The following is a 23,890-nucleotide window of genomic DNA, read 5'->3' as shown; positions in this document are numbered from 1 at the left end:
TGCCTGCTGCTGTCACCGGTCACCAGAGATAGAAAGAGGATGGGGGGGGGGGGGGGGGGGGTATCACTTATCTGCTAATGCCATGAAATTCAAGAGGGTGCCCTAAAACGGGGCCCCATGTTGCATGCGCTCTAACAGTGCGCGCGCACACACACACACACACACACACACACACACACACACACACACACACACACACACACACACACACACACACACTGATCTTAACGCACAGACGTATGTTCAAAAATGCCAGAGCAAACGGAAACATGCACATAGCCTTAATATAGACATTACACAGCATATCGAGCATACGCGCAGTTATTCTTGGGAGCTCGCGGGTTCACCTCGGCCGCGTACACGCGCTCACCCTCACAAGGAGACAAAGGTAAGGACCATACAGACACGGGAATGTATATCCGCTGTGCGTGTTACAGGTTTTATTCTGCTGGAAGCCCAACAACCACGTTCTAACCCCGAAAGTGTTGACGGAGCATGTGTCGTCACCGTCGGCAATGCCTGCCACGGCTTTTCTTTTGAATGGCAGCCGCAGTGCGTGCGCAGGGAAGAGGATCTTCAGCCATACATGCCCTGGACTTTGGAGCGGGACAGCCATCGACCCGCAAGGGTTTCCCTGATGGGGTCTGAGGACTGTTATCATAACGATTGCTTTTCACATGTTCTGATTATGTTTCTTTCTTATTTTAAAATGTCACACAATCTAGAATGCAGCTATCCTGCCTTTATTCCTATGACCCTTGTCTCATTAATTATTAACTCCTGACATGGCAGATTAAATAAACTCCATCTATGTTTTACGAAGTAAAGACAAAAATAAAAATACTTAATGGATACATTTGAATAATAGCAATAATAACAATAACAATGATGATAAAAACAACACTTCATGTAACATTTGGGATTTATTTACAATATTTTCAAATGTCTGCAGCTGCTCACTTTCCCCGGGGGGGGGGGGGGGGGGAGGGGCTACACCTTGTGCTTATCCAATCGGAAAGCATCCAGCTGTATCACCTTGGTTACCGGGGCTGTGGCATTATGGTATGTCGACATGGCAGCATGCAGTGGAGGCGTGGGAGTCAACAGGAGAATGTTGATGGACATTTGAACCTTCTGACGCGGATCTAATGGACCTGCGGACACATTTGGACCTTTCACCGGATTTCCGGGAGTCTGTCGTCGACATTGTGTATCAACGTTTGTAGCCTATTTGTGTCGTTTTAAGCCGTTATTCCGGTCTCTGTGGTTTCAGACGGACTGAGTGATTCATCAACACACCCATCACGTAACGCCAGACAGATGCTTTCAGTCAACGTTGGCCGTTGGGTTTTCCTCGTCTTTAGCATGCGAAATGTCAAAGATATCAAATGAGCTCGTTCCATAGAACTGAAGCGGTCGTTTCGTCCTTGTTAGACTTCGCAGCTAAAAGTGCATTGAAGTATTTGAAATGGTGTGAATGAGCGCTTGGGATATTCATGTATCAACACTGTGTTATGTCCAGACTGTCAATAATACACATCCAGTGTATGCATATGTTCTGCCCTGAACCACAGAGCGTGTGTTTAGCCCACACACGAAAGTAGACATGAGATGTTGGAATTCAAACAGTCACATGAAAGGTTTCCCAATGTTCCTGATATATCCTGAACTATTGCGTGTTGATGGTTTAAGAGTGAGGCATTTGAACACGGTTTCTGAGAGCCGAGCATCTGTTTGTTTTGTATCTAAGGACATCTTTCTTGTCTTTATAGAACTCAGCGGGGCAGTGTGTATTAAGAGTCTAAGACATTTTTAAATGATGTAATTCAATGAAGCAGTAATGTAGACAAGGGGATGATGAGATCTACTGGGGAAACTGACGACGAATACTGAGAACCAGACACCCCTGGATATGTTGAATTGAAATATAGAAAAGGATACATAGATCTGCTGGACAGTCACCAGGCTAATACATGATTAATCAGGACGACAAATGGTCTTATTATTTGAAAAAATAAATACAGATTGATATGAACAAATACATTTGAGGCTGTATATCTGACCTCACATATGAAGCCCTGCAACCGACAACAGGCAGAAAAATCAGAGGAGTTGAAGATAAAACTGAATTGTCTAAAACATTAAATCATGCAGGTAAATAATTAACATGGAATCTAAATGGTAATAATACATATTGGTTTCACTCTTCCTTCAACCTCCAGTCAGTTGATAAAATACATTGAAAGAAAGGAGAGCCAGCTGAGCACCAACCCTTTTAGCTACTGAGCTGAAGCTAACGTTCATCATAAAACAACAGCGCAGTGGACTGCTGGAGCTCACTGTATCAACAGCTGAAGGGTTTCAATAGAATGAGAATGATAGCTTCCGAAACAGAGTAGCACAATTAGGTTTAAACTTATTTCAGGTAAAGGAAATAATCAAATTCTAGGTTATTCCAGCTCATTGGAGGTTAATTAAAGGAAAACTGTAAAACGTTGTGTTTCTTTCCACACACTATTCGAACAATTTAACTGACAATACTGTTTATGGATATAAATATAGCATTTTTGCTGTTTGTTGGTTTGCGGGCTCCCTACAACACCTGACCCATTTTATTCTGTATCCACAGATTAAGCCAACCCCACCCCACTCGTCACAACCACCACCGCCATCATGCCCGGTGAGGATAAACCATCACAACAACAGAGCCGCCAGAGGAAAAAGAACAAAAAGTCCCGCTCCAAGGGGAAGAGCCCGGGCGGGGGTCCGAATGCCCCCCTAGGAGGCGGCGTAGATGGCCAAGATGACCTCCTCGTACCCCCAGCACCCCCTCTTAAAAAGCCGGCAGAGGAGAAGCCGAAAGTGTCCGTCGCCAAAGTGGAGGAGGAGTCGTCCATTGCTATCTGTCTTCAGGTGGTGTTCCCCTACCTGCTGGCCGGGATGGGCATGGTGATGGCCGGCATGGTGCTGCACGACGTACAGGTGAGTGCACGGCCATGAGGCGGGTTTTGATTCGGTGAACTGGCAGCGTGCACATTAGTACCTAATGGTGACAGCTTGATGTGTGGATGTTTGGTACATTTTGTATATCTTATTGTAAAGTTGATGTTAGAATTCATTTCCAACCACCAGCAGTGAGGCTTCTAGTGTGTTGTATTTTACTGCCATTGATAAGTTGCTAGTTCATTGATATTATGTGCCCATTTTTTGGTAAATTTCTGCTGTTGTAATCTTTGCATCATCTGCAAAGAGCAGGCAACGTTTTTCCAATTGTCTATTGTCCAATTTTGAAAAACCTGTGCCGTTTGCAGCCTCAGTTTCCAGTTGTGTTGCACCCGTTGTGGTCTTCTGCTGCTGTAGCCCGTCTGCTTCAAGGCGCAACGCTTCCATTGATGCTCTTCTTCATGCCTCTGTTGTTACGAGTGGCTATTTGAGTTAATGTTGCCTTTCAGCTCAAAACCAGTGTGGCCATTCTCCACTCGTCGCTGCTATCAAGAAGAGAACTGCCACTCACTGGATATCTTCTTGTTTTCTCTGTACGGTTGTGCGGGAAAAATCCCAGTTGGTCAGCAGCACTTTCTGAAATACTCACACCAGCCCGTCTGGCACCCACAGCCATGTTGAAAGTCACCTTTCCTCCCCGTTGGGATGCTTGGATTGATCTTCAGCAGATCTCTCAAACATGTCTACACGCCTAAATGCATTCAGTTGTTGGCTTGTTATTGGCTGATGAGATATTTGTGTTAACGAGCAGTGGAGTGAGTTTCTGTGTGTGCATCTATTTATATGCAGTATCAAAAAAATTGAGAATTTCAAATGTGTTAATAACTGAGCTACGGTATTTATAAATGTCGACACATTATCCCAATGACAACATAAACCCACTTTTCCATGAAGAAAATATCATGACAGTTAGTTTGAAGAGGTTACGAATGCGGGATGAAACGGTTTACTGCTTTATTTGTTTGTTTGTAAAATCGGTCAAATATTAACTAAAATGCAGGCACAAGTTTGTCACAAGCAGCAAAGGTCGAGACACATTCCCACTTCAAGTAGATGGAGATGAAACGAAGCTCATCTGCTTCATGATGAGCTGCCACCACTTTCTCTTTCTCTCTCTCTCTCTGTCCTCCACTGATAGACGCACGTCTTATCCTCACACGGCTCATTCCCTTTGCGTCATTTGGTGGTTATCACTGTTTCCGCCCCGGTATCTGTTTCCCTCCCGCATACGACGGGAGGACAATTAGTCACGAGTTTTGGCTGCGTCCTGTGTCTCGAAGCGCAGGGGACATAGAAGGACAAAGAGAGACGCCTGTCTGAGTGGGAAAAGGAGATCAAGAATAGAGCGCTTCACTATCAGCGGTTAGGATTCTTAATGTGGCCTGTAATGGCTTTGGATCTTGTCTAAATAATCACTTCCTGTTGTCATAGCTTTAACTTACATCCCACAGAACATCCTATGTCTGCTACCGGGCTTTTTGTATTCTTACCCTCTGTATTTTGCCATTGCTTTCTGAGACATGGTTCACTCAGCTTTACCAAGCTTGGCTGCATTACACAATTATGCAACAACGCCTCCATAACATGACTTAGAATGGATGTTGGGGCTTTAAATCGCTCGTTCCTGAACGACTAAAATGTTGACCATTGCCGCTGTGAGTCTCAGACTTTGTGAAAGTGCAATGCCACATTGCAGGACGACCTTGGTCATTCTGAGAAGGAAAACATGTGAAGCATCCATAGTTGAAGCTAATGAGATACTCTGAGAGTTATATAAATTGACTGGGTTAAATAGTTTACCATAATCTTCTTCAGGTATTGATTTGATAAACACAAACATGATTTTTTTTTCGAATGGAAAATACACAATTATGATGGTTTACAGAAATGAATAAGTAAAATGTTTCACCCTTAACAGTCTACAGTGACAGCGTTTGAATCTTGATGTGTTTTTGAGTGAAGAGAGAAAGTTAAATCAATTTAAATGCAAATAAACGACTCGATAAGAAAGAGATATTATAGTCCAGGGGAGCAATGTTTTAGTCACACAGAGAAGTACGTATTTGTTTGGTCTAACATGTTGTTTGAAAGTAAAAGAAAGCTCCAGCACCAGGACCTTCATGTCAGAATCACAATGCAAATACACCGGGTGGAGAGGCGAGCTGGAGATGGATGGAGCGGATGGAGAGAAAGAATGAGTCACGATGTGGAGAGAGAGAGAGAGAGAGAGAGAGAGAGAGGGTGACACGCAGCGAGACCGGCCGACGTGGGGAGAGGGATGTCACATGGAGGGAGAGCGAGGTAGGGTGAGAGGCAGACACGCAGCAAGAAATAGAGGTGGGGGGGTGTAAGCCGGTTGTTTCCCCTCATGAGTTTGCATGTCGGGCAGCGCAGACAGCCCTGCATCAGCAGAGCATAGCGGAGGGAGCAGGACTGCCCTGACGCCGACCGGAGGAGAGCAGCACTCCAGTCAGAAGAAGAAGCCGGCTGCTGCATCTCTTCAGTGGACCTCCTGGAATCTCTCAGTGACATCACAGAGCTCTTTTCTTTCTTTTCCTCCTCACCCTCATTGTGAGCCCGCCACAACAGAGGAGCTGGATTGATAGAGACACAAAGGAATCCCGTTGCTTCCTACTCTCCGGACCTTTTGGACTGTTCTTCCTCGTCTTCTTGCCGCCGTCAATCATTCGGCTGTCACCGCGAGCATTGCTATCATTTTCAAGATACAGCATTCAAGCTGGAGGTCAAGCGGATTTCAGGCTGGATCAAACAGATTGAGGACTAGATCCAACAAACACTAAACTCCTAAAGGCTTTGAACTACATCACATGGATTCTGGAGTCGATCCGAGATCCTGGACCTTTTGAAAACTGAACTGTCCACTGTCGGGTTCATTCCTCTGCGTAAACCTGTGTGGATGTCGAAGCCATCTTTCTAACCTTTTACCTAAGAAGGCTGTTTGGTTAAAGACAGACTTTGACTACAGATGTGGATGGCTCTGCGCTTGTCGACCAACATCGGATGTCGATGAGTAGGAAATGGTGTTGATGACTGTGTTCCGCGGTGGTGCTGACAAATGGATACCTCATCACTGCTGACTCACCACTGGGCCAAAGATGTCACGCTCCATTGCCCCCACATTAGAATTAAAGCCTTTAACTTTGACTTTGTCTGGGGAAAAAGATAAGCAATCAAACAAATGGGGAATTAAGTGACAATCCTGTATTTGTTTTACTTCGGAACATCTGAGGACATGGCAGTAGCTGCTTACCTAGTATCCAATTGTCCTCAGAGGTAAAGAGGACTCGTATGTTCATGGTTTACTTCTTCATTGTCAAGGAAGATTGAAGAAAAGCTTGTCATTTATTTTTAATTCTTCAATAGTGGCTCAAACGTGCAGTCACAAATCATGTGTCTCAGTTTGTTTTATTTATTCTGTTTATAGCCCTTTATACCAAGGACGACCACATTGATTGGTTTCTTCTTCAATACTCGCCCTGCTCACTTTGTTTGGAAAGGTGAAACTCAAACCAAGTGTTTTCTTTGGACACATCAGAAGCAGTTTTTTCCCTTCCACTTGAACGGCATTTCGACACACCATGGGATAACTACACGTTGAACTAAGTGCTCAACTAACCCCAAGTTCAACATGGTGGTGACTCGTCTGGAGCTGGAGCTACGCTACCAGGGCAAGAAGCTCCGTGGCGTGACGTGGAAGTTGACTCGGTCAGAACATGGATTCATACCAGAGAGCTCCTGGCTGATTGCTGCCCAGGTTATAGTGCCGTACCTGGTGTCAGGGCTCGGACTGGTCTCCGCCGGTATTGTTATGGACCTTATACAAGTATGAAAATCTAAGAAAAAACATTTGTGGAATTGTTTTTGAGAGATTAATAGATGGATGAATAGGGATGGGCACCAGCTGAGATTTCTAGATAGTACTTTAACAAATACAAACACAAATACTTTTTTACAAAATCCTTTTTTTTAAACGAAACAAAAGTAGCCATAGTTGTTGAATCTTAAATTCAGTCAATCCCCTCAATTTGCCAGACAAAAACGTAGATCTTGGACTATTTTCCAAACCCATTTTACATCTAGTGACTTTCTTTTTTTCTTTAGGTCCAATGTGAACGTTTTGTACAATATACAACATGGAGAATACTGGCAAAATGATGTTAGGTCAGGGAAAGATCACGGTTATGCCAAATTAGCCATGGCTGAGGCATTGCGAGGCCTAAGACACCAACACGCTTGCTTAATGTTTGGGCGGGCTCGGTTGGTTAAAAAGTCAAACGTTACTTGCAGGCCTGTAACGAGCCCTGATTCCCATCTCCTGCGTGAAAGCCGAACTAGCTAGACGCCTACACAACCCTACTTTCTGCCTCGCTACATATTGCTAGCACTGCACTCGGCAATGGGTCTGAAAGTTGCATTGGAAGTAAATCGTCAGGCACTCAACATCCAATACGGACATAATTCCGAGGTCACTGAGCTGAAACACAAGTACAGTAGACCTACGAACCTGACGAGCCCTGTGGTTGGATGGGTGAATGGCTTGATGGGCTGACGAACAGTTTATCGTAGTGTTATGGATGAATGGATAATGTGGAGAGATGGGTGGCTGTGCACATACTGTATACGGACAGTTGTAGATAGTTGAATGATGTTGCAAGAATGGATCGACAGTAGAGTGGAAGGCGGAGATCGACTTTACCTGCTGCTTGGGTAAGAATGGTCTCGGCTGGCATCGTTTTTATATCCACGTGTATAAGTTAGGGGCAGACCAAAATATTTGACATTTGCCACGGCATCGTCGCAAAGGTAAGCGCTGCTAGTCTTGTTAGCACCGTTAGCTGCGAGCCGCCAGCTCAGCCGACTCCATATTGAGAGCCGTGTGGAGGCCATTCGTATTGAGCACCTTTTAACACCCTTTGTTTGTGGGGAGAGTTACAGAAAAACAAATGCTTAAATTGGTGGACAGACTCATTTTGGGAAAAATTGCAATTGAGACGGCTGGCAGTGTTTTCTTGCAAACAGACCGAAGCAGCTACTGCATCAACAGGATTTGTAACCGCCTGCTTCCCCGTCGACGGTGCAGCTTTCTGTTCAACTGATGGAGCCCTGTACTGTGTACCTCCACCTCGCTGAGCTCTCTGAATCAGGTTTAGAGGAGGAGTGGGGAGAGGAGAGCCTTGGGATGAAAGTGGACGGTTAATTTAATAAGTGGTTGGAGGATGAAAGAACTGAGGCCAGAGAGAGAAATAGACACTTTGATATCTTGGAATCACACAGAAGAATATAGAAGCATTTATCTGTGTCAAGGAAAGCTACACTGTTTACAACATTTCTTACATTTGTGTTGGCCTAAAATATAGCTTGTTTTTAACCGAACTAAGTGCACATGCATTTATGCACAATAATGTCTGAATAATACATAACTATATTAACAATAACGGCAACACGGTTTCCCCTGAGTAATCTAAAGTAGCGTGGTGTTAATAGTTCGCTTGGCTTTTTGCCCATCACACTCAAACAGCAGCAGCAGAAGTGGGCCATGTCCCAAGATAGCCACCCCACACGACAGCCGTCAGCTAGACCGATCGGTCCAGAACCTGAGAACAATGTGTATAAATAGACCCACCACACAAGAAAAGCAAACTTCGACGTTCACTGTGCTCTTTATCATCCCTCTGTTCTTTCTCATGGCCTTGTTTAACCCGCTTAACCCTCATCACGTCCTCCCCTCCCTAGTTGCTGCCATATTAACAATTCAGGAGACAGGATCTCATTGATCGTGTTAAACGTTGGTGGGTGGAGCTAAAGCACAAGGGCACAATAGAAACCCGGTTGAGGAGGAGCTTAACGTTCACTAAGTTCATATTTTTTCACTTATTTCTTGAACATGGCATCCGTGTCTTGGCTACCATATTGATGGCGCTGTACCCTCGGCCTTTATCATTGTGCTGCCCAACGCCACCCCCCCCCCCCCCGTGTTAACTGCAACAAAGCTAAAATAACGATACATTTGTCTGCACACAGAACACTACAGCTCCCTTTACAATGTATTCTCTCTGCACTGATGGTGACACATCCACATCCACCAGCACTCTCTTTTGAATCTGTGCCGTCTTAAAGCACTACGCTAACCGCAGCCACCAGACTTGAGCATGGAAAGCTGTAACGCTGGTGATCTTAAGCCCACGGTGATCTCAGGCTCTTGGGAAATATTATTAAAAATTCAGTTATCGGCTCATGGATGCATGCTTCTGCCAAACATATTTCCTATGAGACATCTGTGTAAAATTGTCATAATTAGCATATGAATTCCCTGTTTTCTGAGGTCACAGTGATGCTTGACGTCGAGTTTCGTTTCTCCAAAAATGTATTTGCTTTCAACTTTTCGCTGCAGGCGCTGTGTTTTCAGCAAAATAGTTCCTTACTTCATTACACCCATTTTTGATTCAGTTTAACTGAACCACTGATCATATTTGTGCTTCCAGGATGTTTCACCCTTCGAGAAATGCTTTATTTTTTAATAACAAAACTTCTTATCTGACAATCTTTCCTTCTCTTTCCCTCCTTTCTTCCTCTATTTCCGGCCTACTCTATCAGTTCCTCCTCCCATCTTTAATTCCCTAGCTCCCTTCCTCCCAGCCTCTGCTCCACATCACTCTGCTCTTGGCAGCTCTGCTGTTCTTTTAAATGTGCATCTATTTATGGATCTAAACCATCTTGGACCTGCCAACTGGAGTTGTTGTGAGAAAATAGGAGGCAGACTCTGTGAACTGTTCTTCTTCTAAACCCACTGAACCTCTGCAGTACAGCATCAGGCGATGCTCAGAGATGTGGAAACAGGAAGAGTAGCCGACTGGGTTAGTCTAGAATATGTGATGTGCCTATTTAACTGCATCAGTAAGGGACAAGGTTCAGAGGGTCCGTCTGTGGAGGTGGAGATGCTGTTTATGCCTCCATGTCGGAGATAGCGTGGCCGTCACCATGTTTTTTTTGCAAACAACGAACAGATGTTACCATATTTGGAATGCGGAGGAGTGACGTAGAGACACCGTATACGTTTCTGGCAGCAACCTGTCAATCACAGTTGCCCCGCCCTAAAGCATCCCCTGCTTTATGGTCTGTTTGACTCTAAATGGACCATCATGTATTAAATGAACATCATGCTGTATTGAAGAAGACTTGAAACTAGAGATTGAGACCATAAACTCATGTTTACAATGTTTACTGAGGGAATAAATCAAGAGAGAAGTAGAGTCATTTTCTCATAGACTTCTATACAGCCAGAGGAGTCGCCCCCTGGTGGACACTAGAGAGAATGCAGGTTTTAAGACACTTTCACATCAGCTTCACACGGCAGAACAGGAGGTTACCGCCTGGTCCGTACATACATTTCATCTGGAATTTCTTCAAATTTGCCACAAACGCCCACCTAATCTGTAATATAAACTGTAATCATTATAAACAGATTCTGCATTCATACACAACTGGACAATATTTTGCTATCAGAAGTATTCTGGTTTCCGTTTACAGTCCGAGTAGTATTGACCAATCGCGTTAGAGCAGGCTTTGGTTGAATGCAAGTAAACAGTTTGTGTTGAGAGCAAAAGAGGCTAAAACGCAATCGTGGATCCCACCGGCTATCGTCTGATGATGACTTCGCTTTTTATTCATTTAAAAAATCAATTGTAAACTGCCTGTGAAACAGTCTGGTCGTACATGTGGTCTCTCAACCACAACTCCACTCTGGCATCTCAAGTTGCTAATAGCCTGTAAATAACGAGCAACGCACTGAAAAGGAAGTCTTAGCCCAGATATCAGCTGGCTATACCCCAGAACTGCGACCCCTTGCCCCCAGAGGCTTATCGCTGTGAGACCGACAGCTGATGGGGATGAGATTGAGGTCACTGGGACCTCATATCCATCCCATCCTCGTGAACGCGATATCAAAAGAATGACTTGAGCGATTTACTTCAAATTTGGCACAAACATCCTCTTGAGCTCAGGGATGAACTGATTCGACACTGAGTTTGGTGGTCCGACGTCACTGTGACCTCACAAAACACAATTTTAGGCCATTGCTCAAGAATATGCTTATTATGACAAATGATTACTCAGATAACAGTGATAAAGTGATGACAGCTTGGACAGACGTGGATATAAACTGCAACGTGATGCAACCGTGAGGTGGTGATTCTAGTTTTCTGAAAGAGCTGAAAGAGTTGTAATTTAGTATGAATTTATATTTGTGTGCAATGCTAATTATGTGTGTGTGTGTGTGTGTGTGTGTGTATGTGTATGTGTTCCAGCACTGGAAGGTGTTTAAGGTGATAACAGAGGTGTTCATCCTGGTGCCTGCACTGGTTGGACTCAAAGGAAACCTGGAGATGACGCTGGCTGCTCGCCTCTCCACCGCGGTAAGACGGGCTGGGTGTTCAATACTTTTACGGTCCTCACGGTTACCGCTCCCTACGATTTAATGTTACCAGCCTACATACAATTAATCATGCACAACTGATTCAGGACCAAGTCATACTTGCAGAAATGTGTCTGTTCAACCTTTTGATATCACATGATGCTCGTGTGGTATGTTTGCTTCCCAGCTCTACCAGTTATTTCGCTTTGTGTTGGAGTAGCCTGCTTTAACTCACAATGCTTCCAATGCTCCTTACAAGTCGGCATGATAATGCAACGTATTGAATTATTCAGAATGATGTTGAGATCCTGCTTCAGTAGTTGGTCCGGCGCAAATGGCACTGTACATTTGCAGTTGTTTACAAATTCATTTTCACAGGTCCTTCCTATAAATTCTAACATTTTATGGACCAACTTATTGCATTGTCACCGGAACATGGTGCCATCGCTAGAAGTCAGTTCAGCGGGGCAGGAAACACAAGCGGTCAAACCATCAGAGAGCTTTCTACGATTTAAATGTCCTTTTCCTCACCTTCTCATTGAAGTGGTGCTATCTGTCTTTGTTTGTAGGCCAACACAGGACAAATGGACGACCCCGATAAACAATGGACCATGGTGTGCAGCAATCTGGCACTGATACAGGTAACACACTTCCCGGATGTTGACCAGTTTAGGCAAAGATGCTTTGTTCGTGGTCCGTGTGGTCCGTGTGGTTCCCTGTGGTCTAACCTCTGATGTTGTGCAGACCAAACGATGAACTGTTGAATCAAGGAGACAATCGGCAGATCAACCGGCGATGAAGATAACTGTTGGTTGTAAATGTCACTGCTTTGTATGTCACGTTTCTTGTCGTGGTTTTCTGCAGGTACAGGCGACTGTGGTGGGTTTCCTCGCGGCCGTGGCAGCCGTGTGTTTGGGCTCGTTTTCCAGAGGGGGGATAGAACTGGACCAGGCAGCTGTCCTCTGTGCCAGCAGCATCACCACGGCCTTCGTCGCTGCTCTTTCCTTAGGTAAGCCACAAGGAAGGCTTTTGCTGTTTTGCTACACAAATTCTATAAATCCATCACAGTATATTCCAATTGTTTTGGCTCAATTTCCACTTCTAAGTTTCAATTGGCAACACTTTTAACTCTCCTGAATTTGGTCTCAAAATTCTGCACGGCGCGTAATGAAAACATCACACAGAAGGTTTATTAGAACATCAAAACAAGTTTAGATGTTAGATCATCGTTGCGATTTGAAATAAAATGATTGTCATCAAATAATACTGTCAAACTGTTGCTAATAGTCATAAATGCAAAGAGAAGTCAAGTGAGTAAGAAATGTCACTTTGGACCTTTTCTGTTTAAAAGTCAGACTTTGGTCAGTTTGGCTCTTTGTGTTAAAAGTGTTGTTTTTTTCTCATTGAAACGCGGTTTAGAAAACTGAGCCAAAGCCATTGTAATGTGCTGTACTCGTCGCCCTCTTGTGAGTGTTCATTCAACTGGCATAAATGTTGTGGGTTCATCGGGAACTGCACAGAGAAAAATGTGTAAAATCAATATGCAGTGACGGGAGACGTTATTGCTCATGTCTTTACTTAACCGTGTGTCCTTTGAATGCCATGAACTTTAAAGGAATCATTTTTCATGGTGAAAATGCTCTGATAAGCTTTATTGCAGAGAGTTAGATGAGCACATTGATACCATGAAGCTAATCTTCTCATCTAACTCTCAACCACAGAGCGAATAAAAGTATTTTTCTAAAATGTGGAACCGTTCGTTCCATAGTAAGTAAAAGTAAGATGTAGCTTCTGTTTTTACTCCCAATGTTAAACACCATCAGTGAGTCCAGTTCAGCTGCTCTCAGTCACCTCTTTCCTGTGTTCCTCTCCTCACTCTGTCATTTTTAATATTTCTCTATGAACCAGTGCTTGTTCTTATTTTACAGCTGATCTAAAGGTTTCTCTTCTCCAGGAAGCAGTCATAGCGTGAGGCTGCTTGTTTCTCTGAAAGATGTCTGGATCAATGTTTAGGCCGAAAGCTTTTTCCTCGTCTTGTAACCCTGATAAAAAGCTCTCGCTCAGAACTCTCTGAGGTATTTAGTGCCGCCTCGGTTGAACGCGATGACAGCTTATTTTCTTCTTTTTTTAATCCATCATCTGGTTTTCTGTTTCTGTCCCTTCACCCCTCTCTCTCTCTCCTCTTTCTGTCTGTCGTCACTCCCCCCCCCCCCGTAGGCCTGGTGATGATCGGAGTGATCATCGGCTCCAGGAAGGTGGGCATCAACCCCGACAACGTGGCCACGCCCATCGCTGCCAGCCTGGGCGATTTGATCACCCTGTCCCTGCTGGCCGGGGTCAGCAGCACACTCTACGAATATAAGGGTGAGGAGACGCAGGGACACTGAGGCATGATGGGAGATCTGATGTGTGACTCGCTCCGGTGTGTTCACTCACATCGGAATTTTTACATTTTGTCCCGTTAAATGAATGGAAATTATTATCGATATTATGTCCAATGAGAAGCAACATTTTGACGATTACGGAGGCAGTAGCAATACTGTGCTGTCTTCTACTGTGTGTTAAGTGTCAACCATTGATGGTAGTGCTAATAATAATTCCATAATTCATGGCCTCTCTGAAAGTAAAAGCTGTTATTTTTTAATTATTATTCATTTTTTTCTGCCTGTCAATATAAGTAAGTAAGAGGGTGTCTGTCCCTGTCCCACAGATATTTGGTACCTGTCCCCCCTGGTGTGTCTGGTCTTCCTGGCTCTGATCCCGCTGTGGGTGCTGGTGGCCCGACGGAGCCCTCAGATCAGGGAGGTTCTCCACTCGGGGTGGCAGCCTGTTATAGTAGCCATGTCCATTAGCAGGTATTTACTTCAAGTTATTTTAGTTCACTAGTTATTCATACATCATCATGTTTATCAGAATTTGTAACTTGTGTGTACAGTGCACTTCACATTTGAACAGAGGAGTTAATAAATAACTAAGTGTGTAATTAGATACAGTCTAATTGAAGTGATGTATGCAGGTTGTAGTAGATGTTGAGTGAGAGAATATATCAGCTCTATGAACTGCTAACTAGACAGCTGAAAACAAGATCATCTTTCTTCCATTCTGACATCAGGCTGGAAACAACCCGCTGGCAGTGACTGCATGTGGGTCTGATTCCCCTCTGTGTTTGTGCTTCCCAGTTTCGGAGGCCTTATACTGGACAGGACGGTGAGCGATCCCAACTTTAAGGGCATGGCTGTCTTCACGCCCGTCATCAACGGTAAGCCCTTCAAAGCTAAATGACCCCACAGACATCATTTCAGCCATTTGATTGGTTGTTGTCCGCAGTGACAGTTTAGAAACCGCCATTGCACAGATGTTTAAACGGCAATGCATAGAAGGAGGAGAGAAACCATCGCAACTGCATTGATATTGGCATTATATTTAACTAAAAACATGAGTGAATGCGTTTTTCTTTGCTTTTTAATACACAAGAAAAATCTAAATACAACTCTTTTATCGCTATTTACAAAATATTTACACAAAGGAAAATAACAGAGGTGAAGCGAAGCAAGCACTTCACAGTTTCTCTGAATGGCTTTGGCTCGTTTTGATGAAACAGCCTTAACGTTCTCTAAACTGTAGTGCAACTGTCACAACTGTTTGATGGAACTTCCCAACTCTGCTGCACGTCTGCAGAAGGGAATAACACTCCCAACACATTCCAGTCGAGCTCAAACACCTTGAGTCAGTAAATTGTCCAACGGCACCAAAATGAAAACGTGTTAACCGTACTGGTTATACTATACCCTGGACATGTTCCTCTGTTCTCTTCTGCTTCCTGGATACAGTCTGAGTGCTGTTGTGTAAGGCACCGAGCTTTTTAGATTCCAATTTCAACAGTAGGTCAAAGGTTACTGGGAAAAGGCAATACTGCAGTACACAGAAAAAGGATCCGCACACATGTATGTACATATATATATGTAGTAAATCTATTTGTGTCGCCGTGTGTTACATGTGCTGTAAACGGAACAGTCACCCTTAACCTTTCATTCAAAGTACGATACAGTGAACAGAACATTTGACACAAAAGGACAAATTGCAGCAGTAGTTCAGCAAACAAACAAATTGTACCTCCTCACAGTATGGACCACCATGTTATGCCTGTACATGTATGTCTGACAGATGTTGATAACTGAATGGATCATTTTGCGTGTGATGTATGAAACCATGGAAGAACGTGAAGAAGTTGTGAAGCGCACGACGACTTCACTGAGAATCAACTCATCGGTGTTGGTCACCGGGCGATGTGAAAGGAGAAAGAGGAGAGAAAACTCAACTTGATTTTCACCCCTATAATGCTGTTTTAGAATGATGAAAAGGAGGAAGAAAGAAACTGCCTTGACAATAAGTGGTTTGGCTGTGAGGTGATGCATGCAGGGATCCGCTGAGTCGTCGATATGAACCACTAATGGTCCACCCCAAGTGTCCTGGCACAGCTGACGGGGCCTTCGATCAGCACTCAGATTTCTGCCTCATTTTGACTCTTCCCATCTCTCCACTGCTTCCTCAATCTTCCTCTCTTTCTCTCTCTTTGCGCCGCTAAATTCTAAATTTGACAATCTGGTTTGAATTTCCCATTTTCTCGCTCTTTTTTTTCTTTTACAAAAAGTTCCCCGAGCCCTTTGCAATCCATCAACAATCTGTGCTGTTTTTTTTGGGGGTAAATGTCTTTAGTGTAACAGTATGAGGCACAGACGCCCTGTCAACAGCAATAGTGAAATGGATTTTGAAATCCGTCATGTTGAACCCCGGGGAGCCTTTTCTTTGTTGTTGTTGCCTTAAAGAACGTCGCATTTAAAAATCTGCAAATGACTTGTCAACCGGATCAGACACCTTGACACAAACGAAGTCAGAAACAAGTCATTTATCAGAGTTTCAGAAAAATAATTCAGATTCACTGTTTCTGCACAACCGGGGTGACATTTCACTGGTGGATACATTCGGCTGCACACCGTTCATTTTCTTTTACGACTATAAGAAGATTCCGGGTCAAGCTTTACTTATTAAGATGGTCTCTTGTGTCATTACTTGGCTTAATTATGTGTGCAGGCTAGGATGAAAGAGAAAGTGTTTTTTTGCTGATTCTGAAGCTGTTTCACTTGTTTCCCTTCAGTTGATTTATGAGGATACAGAATCAATATCTGCAAGAGTCTTGGTCCGACATGAAATGAAAGTGGTTGCTCCTTAATTCATGTCTTGGCTCAGTCGCTCTGTCCTCTTGTCTCTCCGTCTCCTGTGTAGGAGTGGGCGGTAACTTGGTGGCCATCCAGGCCAGCAGGATCTCAACCTACCTGCACTCCTGGAGCATCCCAGGGGTGCTGCCCTACAAGATGAGGCAGCACTGGCCCAATCCCTGCATCACCTTCTTCTCCTCGGGTAACTCGGCCAGGCTGAATGCACACATTGGCTGCTGTGTACATAGCAGGGTTAGATGCTGACATTTGGAAGAAATGGCCCCGTGGGCCGCCAAGCTCATTACATTTGGTGGCCAAACTTTGGTGGCCCACATGTAAACTTATGTAGAAACAATTACAGAAAAGAAATGTTCTCCTCAACTGTGACACTTCAATAAATGACAAGATGTTAACAGAATGGACACGGGTGAAATGGATCAAAACGATTGCTTATTGTCGATGAGCCATATTGTTGTTTAGTTTTTTTATAGATGCTGGTTCATTATTTGCAAAACAATACACAAACAATGTGCATTAGTAGTTGTAATGATGTTGTAATGATGATCAGCTGTTTAGAGCTAGTGTTGGGAAGTTAAACAGCTGATAATTCATCTCTCATGTCTACTTTATGTGAAAGTATCACCTCTTTACTGAATGGAGCATGAATGCCTCAGAGTGGAACTCAATGGAACCTCCGTACGCTAGCTGTTAGCTGCAGTGCTGCCAACGTCAGCTCAGACTAGTTGTTCACTATGTAGCATTATCAGGGATGCTACATAGCATACAGACATTAATATCAGTCATTAATGCTGATCTCCCAATCGCATATTTTTACTGAATATTCGCCGATGAGTTTATTTCACACGATGATTGTTGAACTCTGTAATTAATCCGCAATTCACATGCGTGTCATTTAATTCGAAGAATTCAAACTCAAAAGAGACCAATAAATGCTCGTGTTGATCTGAGTCAGCTGGATGAGTAAATCGGTTTGTTGACACATTTGCAAAAACAACTTTACAAGTTGATGATATGACAGATGTTGTGATTTTAGCTTGTTCCGCTTCCCACAAGTCACCAAAAAGAATGCAGATTTACTGTTATTATCTCTGATTATATCATATTAGTTTGTCTGGAGAACACATATTCATATTCATTTTGGAGTCAGTCCTTTCTGAATGAACTTAACCCGCAGTAGAATATCCTGAGGAGCTCGTAAAATAGGTTATTTGAACGCCGGAACACTGCAGGACAGGATCGAGTACACGGCGAGGGATCATAGCATTAAACTAAAGTACCGCTGCCTGTGAAGTACTCACTCCTCTGTGTCCGCCAGGGGTGAACTCCAAGTCTGCGCGGGTGCTCCTGATGCTGGTTGTCCCCGGTCAGCTGGTCTTCCTCTACGCCATCTCTCTGCTGCAGGGAGATGAGGCGCCTATCTCTGTCGCCTTCACTGCCTGCTACCTGAGTGCTGCTCTGCTTCAGGTAAACCAGCGCAGGTTCACACTCACATTTTGTGAGACGCTGTCATGGCCCCCCCACAAGAAATAGAAGGAAATACATATTGTATTTTTATATCCCTGCCAATGGCACTGAAGTTTTACACGACTCTCATGTACCCGCAGTATTTGTCCGTGTTGTTCGTGTAATTGCTCAAAATGAAGACGTCGATTGTCTGGCAATCTCCATAGCCTCTCGCAGGTTCAAATAGATCTCACGTTTTATATCTGCCCGATTCCAGCCGACTGAGACCTCGAATGATGTCACTGCTTGGAGGATACGTCGGAAGCTCATATTGAGATAACTGGATTTTATTTAACACCATTGATTGTACAGAAGAGGTTAATTGTTACATCATTTCTTCGTGGAATACAATTGTTGACACTGTTTAGGGTCGGTTTGGTCAAGTGTGTGTTATTTAAAATGCTGGGGACTTTATCCGTAGACTGTAAAGTGGACACTGTCACCCTTGTGGACTACTGTTTTGCCATTTTGCAACCAGAACAGAAGTGAAAACACACCGTGAAAGGGTTAAAGTAAACACGGCCAAATCCCAAGTGCCGGTGTGCCAACCTGTCAATCACAAAGTAGCATCCCCTGCTTTATGGTCTGTTTGACTCTAAATGGACCATAATGTACCAAATGAACATCATGCTGCATTGAAGAAGACTTGAAACTAGAGATTGAGACCATAAACTCATGTTTACAATGTTTACTGAGAGAATAAATCTAGAGAGAAGAACAGACTTATCTTTGCAACCAAAGGAACCGCCCCCTGCTGGCCATTAGAAAGAATGCAAGTTTCAGCTCTTCTGCGGGGGCTTCACTCTTCAGCGGAGGTTGCCGTCTTTATATCCATTTCTTGTTGTTTTCCTCTAATCGCAGACTCCTCAGCTCAGTTTTCTTCTCCCAATAGGTGGCCATCCTCCTTTACTTTGCCGACCTCATCATCCGTATGATGTGGAGACGGAGTCTGGACCCTGACAACTTCTCCATCCCCTACCTGACCGCCCTGGGGGACCTGCTGGGCACGGGCTTTCTGGCCCTTTGCTTCCGCTCCGTCTCGCTGGTTCAGAGCCTGGGTCTCTGAATGTTCCCCCTTTACCTGAACTCTCAGCCAGCCACTTTTCTCGTTGCACCAATTTTGTTACGATCACACGGAGATGCTTTTGATTGGACAATAAAGCATTTTCTGATGGTTATCACTGGGCCAGTTCACACCGAGGAATCTGTTCATGGTCACAAAATCAAACCTTTACAATGACGGAGCGGCGGCAAAGGTGACACCCACTCATTTACACCCATCCATCTGGGCGAAGGAACACATGCCCAGCCAACCTTATTCTTTCATTTGAGGGCAAAAGACTCTGAAGTATGTAGAAGTTATAGTTCTCTGTCTGTCACTCAATTGAACATTTTTATTATTCAATCATTCCTCTTTATCTGTCTTTTAGTTTTCACTAAATATGAGTTTGGTGGCTCTGTGCTCACGCCATTATCTCTTCGGCTTCATCAGAGGAATCTTTAGCAGCTTCACGTCATAGCAGGAAGACTGAGTCACTGGTCCGTTAGCGACCATTTGTTTGAATGTGCATAGATTGGATCCACGTTTGGCTGGGCCTTAATGCTAGAGGTTGTGGAGGTTGACGAATGTAATACGCTTACTGGAGTTTTTATAGATGGACAGTTTGTCCAAATGGGACAGATTTAGTTCGTAAATAAACAAGATATAACGTGTCAATTAGAGAGCTTTAGAGACAGATTTTGGCCGGATTCACCCCCCGTTTCCACTCATAATGCTAAGCTAAGTTAGCCGGCTGCTGGCTGTAGGTTTTACATCATACTTTTAACACATGCATTGGTGTCAATCGTTTCATCCAACTCTCAACAAGAGGGTGAATAAGCACATTTCGCAAAATGTGGAACATTTTCTTGAAAGGTTTGGAGTTGGATCTGTTCATGTAAAAATCACTTTGCAGTTCTACAACCCGTAGCCCTGTAAGCATCGACAGCTGTTTCCTCCGCTGCACTTCTTCCAATTCAATTGCAATGCAAGTCACCAAAATGCAAAACAGATGAGAGGACATATTTGCCCTGATTAAAAAAAAACACAACTCTGACTAAAATCTCTACAATGCATCACAAAAACTGTCTCCAGAACGTCTAACATGTAATCAATATATTGCTTATCTTTGCACATACAGACATGGAATGTAATAAATGTGGCACTTGCAAACAGTACTGCAGTAAAGGTTCAAGGTTCTCAGGCTGGAAGGCAAACTGTTCTAACTCCTGAAATAGAGGTTGTGATAATGCTTTAATGTAAAGACTTTTCAGGCTGATTATTTATAACCCCAAAAGAGCATAAACCTGAAAAAGTGCAGATCCTGCACTCTGCCATTGGATTATCTTCAAGGAGCTGTTGTACAGCATCTACCAACAAAATGTTTTCTCTCAGCTTTTTTATCCATTTTAACGAGTTTGTTTAGGAAAAATAACTTTAACTTTGCTTATTTCTTACAGTTCAGAGTTTATAGAATATAGTGAGTGCGGTGACGAGTCCTACAGATTACAGATTACCAAACCCGATGCGGACTCAAAGCCACAATGGGATAACTACAGCTTTCTATTTAGGTCAGTTTTGTCGTTTCTCATTAAAAAGTTGTTTCCACCAAAATGACACATTTGTATGGCAAAACAATTTTTCATATAATTATACAAATTTACTGGAAGTCACAAACAGATTCTGACTAAATTTTTACCATATGTGTAGTCATTATGCACTAATAATTATAAGCGATGAGATTCTACATCATACCAGAAATTGTTAAAAGGCCCAAACTATCATGTTCCAAAGCACTGAAGCCCTGAACACGTGTCCACACCGCTCACTATGAGTGTAACAGTCTCAATAGTCCAGATCTTGAGCTGCCATTCAATGTATAAAACAAAAACAATGAATGCAGACGATTTCTACATTGATTTTACCCAACAGCCCGTGCAGCCGCAGGGAATCCCTCACTACTTGATACAATGTCCCTTTAATGGAAGGTCCACAACGTCTTACTGCTCATTATGAAATCATCAGAAACCATAAAACCTCATCATTAGAGCAGTGAATGCATACACATGAACACATTGGTCTCAAAGATGTGATCAGATAGATGGCAAAGCCAATATTCCCCTTGTGTCATTCACACAAATAAGACGGCTGGGTTGGGAATTCAGAATTCACCTTTGTTTTTCCCTCCAGTCTCTTACTTCTTCTTACTGTACGTTTATGAAGCCAATTCATAAAGCCCGGGGATGCGCTCAGATTTGTTGTTCAAATTGAGACCGATTTTCTGAACTGTCATTTAAAGTCATTTTTAAGTGTCTTGAGTTCCCAATTTTGCATTGTTTCATCGTACATGAACACAAAAGATTACAATAAGTATGAATAAGAAACTACCAGAGTATTAAGAGATCATAGTCTGATGTAGACTGGGCATCTCTCATTTCTTGATGTGTATACAAGTTAAATCTCAAAACACGATTTCTCAAAATGTAAATGCACTCGTTATGTCACATGAAACAATTCTGCTTTTAGCGTTCGCTAGTAAAACCTAATTCTAGAGACAAACCGCATTAACATTGATTTCTGAGGCATTTCTGTGTTGTCCAAAATGAATCTTTCATGTCAGGTATTTCAGTCTTAGTCGGGCTTTACACAGTTCTTTCTACACTAGGAAGTCATGAAATGAAGATCTGTACTATTTGAATCACAGTTAATATCACTCTGAATGTGTCACCTGTGATACTGTGAGACTTAGACCACAGCTAAGGTTGTGTTGTCACGAGTGTGTCTTAATCCGTGGGGCTGGATGATATATCTGTATCTGTGTTCACTTGACTCATTATTTATTGTGTTGTCTCACTTCTGATGTTTGTCCTAATTAGTTACAGTATGACCAGTGAAACATTCTAGACTTATTGGTTCATTTAATGTGTAGCTACATGTACATTGTTGATAATGACTTAATTTAGGTTGGTAATGAGAATGGTAATTTAATTTAAAGAAAAAGTTCAATATTTTGGAAAATATGTTTTTTTTCACTCATTGCCGAGACTTAAATGAGAATATTGATAGCAAGCCGAGGCGTTGGGTTGGTATCAATCTTCTCGTCTAACTCTTGGCGAAGCGGACGAAAAGCCTATTTCACAAAATGTCAAACTATTACCTTGGAAATTGTGGTTTATCATCTAGCCCTGTCAATAATTATGTGGCAGAATAACTGATTGTAAACGTGCACCTTTTCCTTTGATAGTAGTCTAAGGTTGCCTTAGAAAACAACAAAGTCAATGTCAACTCTGTCTAATCTCCTCATCTACAATAGTAGACGCGACGTAAAAGCTTAATTTAAATGTTGCAAGAGTATTTTCTCTTTTGCTGTCTGTTAGCAACAAATTGTACTGTACTTCAATGTTGACACTGCCACATGATGAGTTTATTTTGTAATCCTGCTGTGTTCACTGTCACCTGAGCTTCCACTGTTATGTCCAATGTGTGCACAAAGATGTGTGTGGAGTCAAATATGTGACAAATGTTTGGTGACTCTTTATGTGATTGTGTGGCTACGAACAGTTATATTTGAATAAAAACCAACATAGCTGTTACTTTGGCACCTTTATCAGCCAAGAATCAAATGACTTCTTACTTTGATGCCGTCAGGTGGAAGAATCAATAATGACACCAGCCAGGTTTCAATCCAAATTGAGCACAAATTTGATCCAATATTCTGAACAATGGACAAAGAAAATGTGAATGAAAGCAATGTTAGTGTTAGGCGTTGGCTCATCAAACAGCTGGTGGCGCTATTAACCACTGAGGTAGAAGTGAATGTAACAAGATGACGATATTAAAATGATCATGGCATGTTCACTTCACCCCCAACCTCGTTTGGAAGTGTCGTGAACATTGATTGCATGTAGGGAAGCAGTTTGGGTTGTATCTAATGTTCTTTTGCTAACATTAGATATTTACACAGCGAGCAGACATATTTAGCATTACGATAAATGTGTTTAATAATAGTTATAAAAAGTCACAGTATAGAATGGCAAAAAAGTTATAGTATGGTGTTAAAGAAATATATAAAAAGTCAGTAAAGTAGTAAAAGTTATTATAGTACTTCAATATCGGTCACAAAAAGTCATAATATAGTATGAAAAAGAACATACATCAAAAAGGTCACAGTATAGCATTTTGAAAAAGGTCATAATATATCTAAAAAATCATAAAGTCATAGTATTGTAAGTCGAAAAAGTCATAAATAAGTCATATAAGTCATACAAATATATCATAGTATAGGCACGTCAAAAGAAGTCATAGTATAGTACGTAGAAAAAAAGTCATTGTCGTAGGTCATAAAAAGTCATAGCATAGTCATTTGAAGTATTAAATCACATTTCATCATATATGTTGAAAAAAAGCATAAAAATACATACTATAGTATGTTAAAGACATTCAAAGAAGTATGTTGTAAAACGTTATAGCATATGTCGACCAGGGTACGCATAACGCTGGGAGAGCAGGTAAAGGTGGGAAGAATTTGGATTTTATTCACCCAAAGTATTTACAATAATTAAGAATGGGAACAAAATCAAGCCAAAGGGACAAATCACAATCAGTATATAAACGTAACATTCTTGCTCCAAAGTCTAAGTACAAATTCACTAAACTTAGTTTAAAACAACATGAGTG

The 23,890-nt window shown here is 42.6% G+C and overlaps 1 protein-coding gene across 2 annotated transcripts; it reads left to right on the top strand.

Moving 5' to 3' along the window:
- Nucleotides 1–213: 213 nt before the first annotated feature.
- Nucleotides 214–22,823, top strand: LOC306780952 (solute carrier family 41 member 1). 2 transcript variants are annotated; one of them, XM_079273508.1, is made up of 11 exons: nt 214–388; nt 2,630–2,982; nt 11,328–11,435; nt 12,004–12,075; nt 12,299–12,443; nt 13,652–13,798; nt 14,145–14,289; nt 14,614–14,693; nt 16,718–16,852; nt 17,987–18,135; nt 19,067–22,823. In XM_079273508.1, exons 2-11 carry the CDS (start codon nt 2,674–2,676, stop codon nt 19,238–19,240), a joined length of 1,464 nt encoding a protein of 487 aa, XP_079129634.1. In that variant the 5' UTR covers nt 214–388; nt 2,630–2,673; the 3' UTR covers nt 19,241–22,823. The 2 variants fall into 2 exon arrangements, with proteins under 2 accessions (XP_079129634.1, XP_079129635.1); XM_079273509.1 differs by lacking the exon at nt 214–388 and adding an exon at nt 1,018–1,218.
- The last annotated feature ends 1,067 nt before the right edge of the window (nt 22,824–23,890 follow it).

The sequence above is a fragment of the Melanostigma gelatinosum genome, assembly GCF_949748355.1.
Source record: "Melanostigma gelatinosum genome assembly, chromosome: 8".
Lineage (NCBI taxonomy): Eukaryota > Metazoa > Chordata > Actinopteri > Perciformes > Zoarcidae > Melanostigma > Melanostigma gelatinosum.
This window is presented reverse-complemented; position numbering and strand designations above follow the sequence as displayed.